This window comes from Montipora capricornis, unplaced genomic scaffold, assembly GCF_036669925.1.
Source record: "Montipora capricornis isolate CH-2021 unplaced genomic scaffold, ASM3666992v2 scaffold_496, whole genome shotgun sequence".
NCBI lineage: Eukaryota > Metazoa > Cnidaria > Anthozoa > Scleractinia > Acroporidae > Montipora > Montipora capricornis.
The window spans coordinates 5,001-15,000 of record NW_027180234.1 but is presented as its reverse complement, the minus strand read 5'-3'; the positions used below and the strand labels follow the sequence as shown (position 1 = coordinate 15,000).

General features: G+C 38.6%; 2 protein-coding genes across 2 annotated transcripts in view; one reads left to right on the top strand and one right to left on the bottom strand.

The window, feature by feature from the left end:
• Window positions 1–7,280, bottom strand: part of LOC138036675 (large ribosomal subunit protein eL24-like) — a 7,664-nt gene extending 384 nt beyond the window's left edge. Inside the window, exons 1-4 of the mRNA XM_068882794.1 lie at window positions 7,228–7,280; window positions 6,845–6,920; window positions 6,265–6,512; window positions 2,103–2,172 (exon numbers count right to left, since the gene is read on the bottom strand). Coding sequence (XP_068738895.1) covers window positions 2,103–2,172; window positions 6,265–6,512; window positions 6,845–6,920; window positions 7,228–7,232 — 399 coding nt within the window. The 5' untranslated portion in view covers window positions 7,233–7,280. The remainder of the gene's footprint in view (window positions 1–2,102; window positions 2,173–6,264; window positions 6,513–6,844; window positions 6,921–7,227) is intronic.
• Window positions 7,281–7,434: 154 nt separating this feature from the next.
• Window positions 7,435–7,839, top strand: LOC138036680 (coiled-coil domain-containing protein 28A-like). Its single transcript, XM_068882796.1, has one exon. The coding sequence runs from the start codon at window positions 7,435–7,437 to the stop codon at window positions 7,837–7,839; it is 405 nt and encodes a 134-aa protein (XP_068738897.1).
• The last annotated feature ends 2,161 nt before the right edge of the window (window positions 7,840–10,000 follow it).

Sequence of the window (10,000 nt, the reverse complement as noted above, 5' to 3'; positions counted from 1 at the left end):
ATGCTGCATTTTGATTGGCTACGCTACTAGAAGACTATTAGTAATAGTCCTCGAGTAGCGAAAAGCGTGACGCTTTCTTTCGTTTTAATTCCCAAATAAATATATTTCGATAGTTTAAATTATTCTAATCTGGAATTCTTATTTAGTATGTCTATGTGTTTATATGTAATACACGACCCCAAAAGCTTTTAGCTTTTATCCTTATCGTGTCAAAATAAAGATTATGTATGTATGTATGTATGTACTAGTTGGGTGATACTAAAACAATTAGACCCTTCGCCCTCAAGGGCCACGGGTCAATAGCCCATTCGGCTTCGCCTCATGGGCTACGGGTCTAATTGTTCATTATTATTCCCCAATTTCACTCGTCACTATTTAATTACCCATACTTACTAACTCGGTTCGAGGGGTGAACATTAAGCTTCGGCTAACATTTTTTTTAAATTTACTCTTGTGCCGTTAATTGAATTGGAAAAAAGGAGCTGCAATAGTATTGCCCAAAGAAACGAAGTTGGTAAGATCTCAATCCCAAATAAAATCAAGCATCAAATCAGCCTGCTAAATCACTGCATGCAAAATATGCAAGAAATAATAATTATACTAAGATCCCCCACTCAATTTTCATAAATGCCACCACAAAAGGTCCCTTGAAGTCAAAATGACAATTACCTATTCAAGCCAAGGCTAAAGGGTGGCTTTGAAGATAGCGTTATTTTAATTGCATGGATTTTCAGGTCTTAGGGTTATCTTTGCTGTTTACATTTATTTTGTCCACTCAAAATGTCCCCTTTAAAGACTAATTTTGGAGGACGCTTTGTTTAGTTTACATATATTGTCAGGTTTTCTGGCCTTATTTAATTGAAGAAAAGGGGTAGGGGAAATTTCGTGGCATCATACACTAAGTGTATGTGCATCTGATCATTCTAACATTCTGGATACCGGAACATCTCCTCTTCATCAGGAGACTACCTGTGTTTTTTTTTTTGTTTGCTTTTCTGTGACACTCTGGGTACCACAAGATGCTCTGGATATGTATATATAATGATCAATCAAAGCAATGATGTGTTGAAATAACAGTTTCCCACAACAGAAACATGGATTGAAGGAGAACTGAAGGCCAAAATCAGCAATTTTTCCAACACTGTTTTTGGAAAGTTTAACATATATGTGTAAGTAAAGTCAAGTGTGTGGGGTTATTTCTTGTCGTTTTCTGTTTTTTGCAAGAAAATTACGTTCGAAGTTGGGCTTTAATTCTCCCGCTTTTTCTGCCTTTTCAGTGCAGGCTCAAAAACTAAATCAGCACCCTGCTGACATATGATATGGGGAACAAAGATTTCATAATCAAGAGAAACAAGTGCTGTAGTGGATATTTTCTTTGTTGTTTTGCTGTTTCTTCGCAGACTCTATATCCACGACAAACATCAGTCAAAAGCACTGCTTCTTTATGTGGTGCTCTCGCCTGTCTTCCCCATATCATACATTGTAAGTCATAAGCTGCCAAAATGACCGCTGACTCCTCCATTATAATGGTCTTTGTTATAAGAAGCTGTGCCCATTTCCACAAAATTAAACTGACTCCCATCGTGATAAGCTTAGTCAACAAGGTAGCATGGTTGACTAAACTTCTGTCACTTTGGAGGTCACAGTTTTTAGTGAAATTCACAGCTTAGTCCCGGACTCTTCTGACAATGTAATCTTAAGCATTAAATTTTGGTTGCTGTTTTTGTGAACTACATGTATTGTGAACTATACTGTAAGTACATTGTCAATATTTAAGGTCATTTTTATTACATAGAAAGAAAGTCATGACTTACATGTACGTGTAACAAATACCTAGTCTATCTTTTATTTACTCTACTTATTGTCATGTTTTTGTTGGTTAACCTTTTACATCAACAGCCATTTTATTTTAGATGGACTAACTACAGAGAAGCTAAAAAGGCACCTCTGGACTTTGTGATAAAGAATTACATGTAGCTACACAAAATTAGGACTCAACCCCCCCTTTCCCTTGGGACCAAGTGAAGTGCATTTTTTGATACATAACAGTTAAAAAAATTTACCGGTAACAGGAAAATAAAAACATTCTTCTTTTAAAGTACCTTAGGAGCAGCCGCAGCAGAAGCAGCTTTCTTCTGTTGTTGTTTAGCCTTCGCTTTTTCCTTTGCAGCCCTAAGGACAAAAGGTAAATAAAAGATAGAATTTCAAATAAATACATGTAGCACTGCCAAGGTCTTTATAACAGCCAGATTATCCAAGTCCTACCTTCAATGAGCAGAAACGTTTGGGCTCTTCCAAGAATCGGGCAGACATACATGTAAATTTTCTTCTACAAAAGCATGCAAGTCACATAGTTGAAATTCTTACCCCTAACTCCATACCTTGAATAAACCAAATCTTTCACACCTACTGTACAAGGAGTACTAAAATCATCAAATATCCCCAGCCCATCAGCAAAATTTACAGCCACTCTTGGCATTTCATTTTTGATTCACCCACAAAACATTCTACTGGTAAAACTGCAGTAACCATTTTTCTCAGATAAGATTTATTCTCAGGTAAACTGTTCACAGTTCTCAAATAATGTGGGTAACACAATATCATCACTGAAAAATGTTCACAAGCAGCAAGCATCACACAGGATGCAACCTAAAGAGAAGCAAGCATGGGATCCTAAGTGCCCAAAATACTTTTATTGGTGAAAGAAAAACATTGTGGTCGTTTTGCCAGTTTTTGTGTATATGTGACCTTATTTAGGACAAGGGGGATTAAGGTGAATAACAAAAAAACGCGTTTTCTATCGTTTTAAACGCAAACGCGTTAAAACACCGTTTAAACGCATTTAAACAACGTTTAAACGCGAAAAAAACGCGTTTGTAAGATTTCATGTCGGAAAAGCTTTACACAAACGACGCGTTTAAACGCTGTTAATTTACCTCAAGTGAGCGCATAATTAAATGGCTGCTTGCTATAATATTATTATTGGGTGTCATCTGGGGTTAACTGTGATTTATTTAAACAATGCAGCTCGACAAACCATCGAAATCTTGATTGTTTTAGTCGCTGCAAGTACTCGGAAAAGAGAAGAAATGCGAATTAGTCCAACCTAAACATGCCTAAATTGGCGGCGTTCTCTGAGGAAAAAACAAAACACTTACTTAGCGACTCTAACGGTAAATCATGAGCATAAACAATAGAAATTTGTTTCAAATGAAGTGAGGAATGTACAAATGAATTTTCAAGATGGTGTTAAGCACAAGTTTGCTTTGATGTGTACCCTGTGATTAGCGAGGGTCGTCAGTAGGTTTCTCTTGTCATGTGCGATCCTGTTTTAGAAATGTACAACAGAACGTTGATTGTTGAATGCTGTTCATGTTGGTCTTATAGTAGAGTCGCAAACACTTATAAATCAATCAAATAAAATTCTGCATTGGGGTTACCAGCTGAGGCATTCTTCACATGCAAAACTTACTACCATTTTTCCTTTATTCATGTTTGATCAAGGCAGTTGACATAGCGGCTGTCTTCCGACTCTGAGCGACGACCCCGGCGACGACCAAGGCCCAAGTAACCGAACGAAGATAAAACAACTCGTACCATCATGACAGGGCTCAACTAAAGCTGCATTTAAGTGTTACGTTCAAGCCATTAGAAAAGAAATTGATCGACGACTCGCTGTTTACCGCTCAAAAGAAATAAACTGATCCACATATTTGTCGCGATCAGTCACGCAACCTTCCGAAATTTTAGACTTTTTGGTCATTTAGTACTTGTCAAAAGGAGACATCAGTTTGTTTAATTTCCTGTTTGTTTATGATTTGCGATAATGAAAAGGGGTTGAATAGGCAGATAGTGAAGCGCCAAGACACAAGCACGATAACTTGCAACAATATGATAGCGCTTTCAATTAAACCTCTGAAATAACAAAAAAAGCAAAGCTCTGAAAGAAATGGATCATACTTCTCTGAACCCATCCAACCTTCCCGAAACATTCGCGGGTAATTTGCAGTTGGCAGAGGAAACCTATTTCATGAGCGAACGAGAGCAGATATATTCAGCGTCTTCGGCCAAAGCTTCAACTTCGAGCCATTAATCACACCGGAAGGTACCGGTCATAAAGATAGCGAAAAACGGCTCTTGCTTTCGTTAAATCGTTCGCTACTTCTCTCACAGTCCCACAATAATTATATTATTATAGCGACAACTGAAAGAATCCGTAACAAATAAATTAAGACTATCCGATGGAAAGCCTGTTCGTGAACACCAAGGAAGTTCCGAAAAAATCAATTCGCTGATCAGAAAAACCGGTAAATACTTGCGATACTACCAAATGTTCGCGAATCTAAAAACGTTCCCAGTTTCACTGAATCGCTCCCTACTTCTCTCGCAACTGGACATTTAGGTTTCTGTTTCCCCACGATAACAATGGAGAGAATTACACAACCCAGAAGTATTTGGTCAAGTCAATGCGATGTTTACTTTGTCACATTTCGATGAAATGTTTATGTGATTCGCTCATTCTTTGAATTACGTCCTTCTGAAGGTGGTTAAATGTTGACAGCCTGTTTTCTGTAATTTCTATTTTCTCGAGGCATTATCAATAATGGTACAAACAATCCAAATTTTTCGTCGCTACGGGGCGAAAACCTGATTTTTCAGTTGTTGCGGGGCGAGCGTCACGACATCGTGACCAGTCTACTCGAGTGATAACATATGACACATCCCGAAGGCCAGCGGCGTCATCACTTCGATTCTGCTTCATTCTGGCGACGCGCTCTTTTTGTCGCCAAAAATTCCGAAGAGGAAAACACGAAGGAGGAGAATGTGAGAATTTTAAAGAGTTTAAAAGTGTGAAAACGAGCGTGAGACAAATGATTGACCAGCCTCTTGGTGAAACCTGATGCGCTAATGGAAACATTTTTGAAGCGTCGTTCAGTGGTTCGCGTTTCTTTGAGCAATATCGTTGGCTCTTGTCTGCAGAATCCGTAGGCTCAAATGCGACGGCTTGCTCCATTCTTAGGAAGACTCGAAAACCGAATCTTCTTTCCTGCGTGTGCTAATTGTCTGGTTGCCGTGATTCGTGCACTGCAAGTGGGCTAAAGTCGGTGCGCATGAGGCGCTCACAGAAAAAAGGATAGTAAATTATTATAGACGGAATGTGATTCTTACTGCAATGTAAAAAGGAAAGGCAAAAGGTAAGTTTGCTGATGAATTGATCATTTTGACACAGTGGGTTGGAAGACATGCACTCTAATCTCCGCATTTCATATTATAGAACAGGTAATTTATTCATTCAAATACAACTAAATTAGCGTACTTTTCAGCATACGAAATGCAGTAATTGAAGCGCAACAGAGCCGTTTGTTTAAACGCGTTAAAAATCTGTTTAAACGCACAAAAAATGCGTTTCCACGCGTTTCGACGAACGCGATTAAACGCGTTAAAACGTTGTTTTCTAAATTCACCTTAATCCCCCTTTTCCCAAATAGGGTCACATATGTACAATATTTCTGTGAAAGTAAATGGCCATCAAAATCTTACCAATCAAAAAATGACCTAGTGAGCCCTTAAGACAGGGAGTCTTAATTATTTTTTCTATGAAAGTAAATGGCCATCAAATGTTACTACCGTATTTATTCGATTAAGCACCCAGGCCGCTTATTTAATTTTTGGACTTTCAGGGTGGGCGCTTATTCGAGGTGGGCGATTATTCAAGGTTGGGCGCTTATTAAATTTTCACCATTTTCAGTAAGTAAAAAGTTCATTTTGTAACAAAACGTGACAAAATATTAAAGCACATAAATTGTAACTGTTCATTGTTTGGTTTACATATGCCCAGAACTAACAACTGATTGTTCGGTCTTCACAGAAGTCTCTTTAGCTATCATAATTCTCAATCAACTTCAATGTCATGGTCGTTCAGTTCAATAAGTGAACTTTCTGGTGCTTCCTCCTCAACATCCGACAGTGTAATGTCAAGCAAATGGGTCAGTCGGGCGAGAAGCTGTTAGGGCTTCCTGGATGGATGTAAGGAAATCTTGTCCTTGGCGGTGGGGTGGTGGGCGCTTAATAACTTTTTCTACCTTCAGGGTGGGTGCTTATTCAAGGTGGGCGCTTATTCGAAGTTGGGTGCTTAATCGAATAAATACCGTAATCAAACAATGACCTAGTAAGCCCTTAAGACGGGACATCTTAATTATTTTTTTCTGTGGTACATGTACAATCTCAGGACGCCACCTTCCAATTTCTGTGAAAAGACCTAACCTGATTGCTTGTTCACGGAGGGCTTTTCTCACTTCAGGTGTCTGATTTCGCTTGGCTAAAATGCTTTCCAGTGTGGCTCCCTGCACTGCCCGCTGGAATTTGACATTTCGTCTTGTCCGCTTCTTCTTGACTTCCTCTGCTGAACCCTTCTTGTGCTTTCGACGATAAAGTACAGTCCAGGTGATCTTTCGTGGATTTCGTTTCATTAATAGAGCCCTCTCGCATTTCTTGTTGAGGAAGTTGAAGACCTAGATAATGCATACCCAAGAGAACATTGTTACCCCAGATATCAAATTACAGATATTGTTGTAGTTGTTTTTCTTTTTTTAACGTCAGAACATCAGCATCTTTATTGTTTAATTTAAGCCTACTAATGTCAAGACCTATATCTCATGTATGTAATATTCAATGCCCGTGCTAATATGACAGTCGAATACGCCTTGCACAACATGGTACGTTACAAAATAAATTCATGGTATCAAATTATAGGTTTTACAAATTAAAAAAAAAAGGGAAACATAGCTTTACTAGAATAAATTATGGCTTCAAGAACTATGAATGGGAAAATTCGTTCGCATACCTTCCCATCGAGTCGGCAGTATCTCTTGCCATGGCCAGGATAGATTTTATACCCACTGTAGTTGCACAGCTCGAGCCTTTAAAACACCAATAATAATTTAATTTCAAAGCCATAGAGAAAATAGATGGCACACATCGGCAGGCCCGATACGGTGAGAAAGCCCATGGGCTCGTGAAGATGGACAACAAGAAAGACTACAAGTATTGTCGAGAGGAAAATTGAAACCACAAGGAAAGTCACTTTGAAGGTAAAAAAGGCAACACTGTCAAGTTAACACAAAACGTAACTGAAACTATGATAAATGCCTGGTTGATTAAATTCCAGCAGGCATTAATTTCTCGTTGATTATCGCCGAGATGGAAAAGGATTTTAGTTTTACTCACTTCATCGCTGTACAATGATTATTTTGGTGGAAGAGAAGGAAATCGTGTGCGCATGCGTTATTTTAGACTGGCTATTGTTTTGCTTGAAGAGCATCGTGGGTAATTCCAATATGGCGTCCTTTCGAAGAGTTATGTCTTAGTTGCTTTGAATTTTCAGTTGTTTTAGCTCATCAGCACATGTTGTAGAGAGGACAAGGGTATGAACGGATGGCTGAAAGTACGGAAGGCGCAAGTAGCAGTAAAAGTAAGTCAAGAGAATCAAAAGAGGGTGAAAGACAGCAAGCGAAGCCCACTCCGCATATTCAAGAACATTCGTTCTTGACTGATAGAACAGACGTGAAACAAATGGAAAAAGGATTGCTCGAACTCATGCACGATTTTAACCACGGAAAGCTGCACGCATTTGGAAAGGACTGTACTATCGAAAAGATGGATAAGGTTCGAGAGCTTCAAGAACGTTTGGCACAGTTACATTTTGAACTGAACGATACTACTGAAGGATTTGGGGAAGAAGACGAAACTAAAAGCGCTGCGAACTTGGAAAAGTTAATGAAGAATTTGGAGGCTCTTAGCTCCACTGTTCAAAGCTTGCATCAAGAAAGTGCCACGTAATACAACCAGAATTTATGCAATAGGACATGTAGGATTTCAAACCCCGAAGGAATCTTCTGTTCCAAATATGTAGTAAGAGCAGGAGCTGATGAGTGGGAGAATATCACGGCATTTTTGCAGACCGGTCTATTTTTAGAGTACCTTTCCTTTTATGAAAGAAAGGCAACCCCATTTCAGTGGTGCAATGACATCAAATTAGTTTCTTGTGATTGGTCATGGCACTCCTGTGGGAATCTCATTCGCGGGAAATTCGATCTAAGAATAAATCGGTCTGTGAAAACTCTGTGACATAAATAAAGTGCAGTTGTATGCTCCAACCCTTCAGCTTCTGGTATGAATTAATACACTGTAGTATCGTAAAGATTCTGCGTAAATGCGAGCAAAAGAATAACATTTGGCCAAAGAACTTACAGCTTCTCACTACCCAGGAAAAACTCTAAGGCTGTGGAGTACTTGGCCGCTTACATGCATGATATTGAATAAACAATAATAAATTATTACTATTGCTTGAGGCTTTTGTTATATATCAAGAATTTTTAAGGTTGAGATGAGCTACGACAGAGCATTCAGAAAAACTTGTTGGGGGGGGGGGGGGAGGTTAGACTAATGAGAAATCAGGCAACCCCACAAAAAATTGGAGGCAAAAAGGGGGGTGTTTGAAAAATTTAAACACTTTCAAGGGGGGTACCTTGAATAATGAAAACAAAAATTGTCATTCTCTAAGGTGAACACAATTTAACAAAATATGATATTCAAGAGTCTCGTGAGTGTAAAGTGGGGTTGACAGGCCTACATGTACATGTACATGGGTCCCTGCAGATGGTCTGGTTTCCTTTTCCTTTGTCATAATTCTCTCTCTTGAGTACGGTACATATTTGAATGGACGCCTCTTTTAGGGGCTTCCAGTAAGATTTCCTTTAGCGCTAAACATTGGTTTTTGTTCTATGAGACTTTAGATTTGGACCTTCATACTACTGTGTGATATTTTCTCTTCTAAGAAAATAGTTTATCGTGATGAAAATATTTTCAGTTTCTTGATGTTGATTTTATCTGCAGCAGGCCAGGGTTTTCGTTTGAGGCCTTACGTTTTGTGCAGTGGTTTCCAATTCCATGTCTGATACTTTGATGCCAATATTTGAGGGGTTTGTTCTATTTTTTTATTAGTTTTTGCTTACTTTTAATTCAAGAGAATTTGAGTGAAAAAGTACGTACATGTAGCTTGTTAGCCAATCAGGTTCAAGATAGTGAGTGTAGTGATAAAAGTTTCAGAGCATTGCAAGGCCCTCGTGGTGTGATAGGCTGGAAAAAATACATTTTAGCTGTACTTTTGTACTGTAACGACACTAGATATTATTGCACAAGCCACCTTTCCACCTAAAAGGAACATTGAAAAGGGAGAAGCGATCCTTGCACTAATCTGGACTATTTAAGCAAATTTTTCTCTTTAGGCTTCAATGGGATTTAAACCCATGACCTCTGCAATGCCATTGCAATGTGCTACTAACTGAGCTATAAAGCACGTAATAAGAGACTTGCTTATTTAATTCTCCAGATAAGTGCGAGGATCACTTCTCCCTTTCATCTTTAAGCCACAGTTCGTTCAAAACTGGAAGTCTAGCTTGCAAGAGATGTTATTTGAAAGCAGTCATTGTGAACAACAACAGTGATGCCCTTTTCAGGACTTTTTTCACCTGGACAATCTTATTTCACCAAGTTTTGTTGGATTGCTTTTCAAAAAAGTGACATAATTATAGAGTTGTTATGTGGGTTGTGTAATAATTCTTTAGTTTTGATTGTGCACAGACAAATTGCCGAGGCAAATAGCATGGAGAGTGATCACATGACAACAGACCCCACAACCCACATGTTGAGGGCCTGGGTATAGCTAAGTTACCCTGGGAATCATACAGAATACACGAATCATTTTGATAGGATAAAAGTACTGGTAACCTACGATCAGGCAATTATAAGTACATAAATACATTGGACGGGCCTAATATTATTTTTAGTTAAATTATAAACTGTTTAAAATTCCACATAGTCTGGTGTAATTTCTGCATAATCAACGCATGTTTACCCATAATATGGCCAAAAATTCTGCATAATCTTTAATTTTTTCCTGCATCCTATCAGAAGCCCAGTCACAGGTTAGGATAAAAAG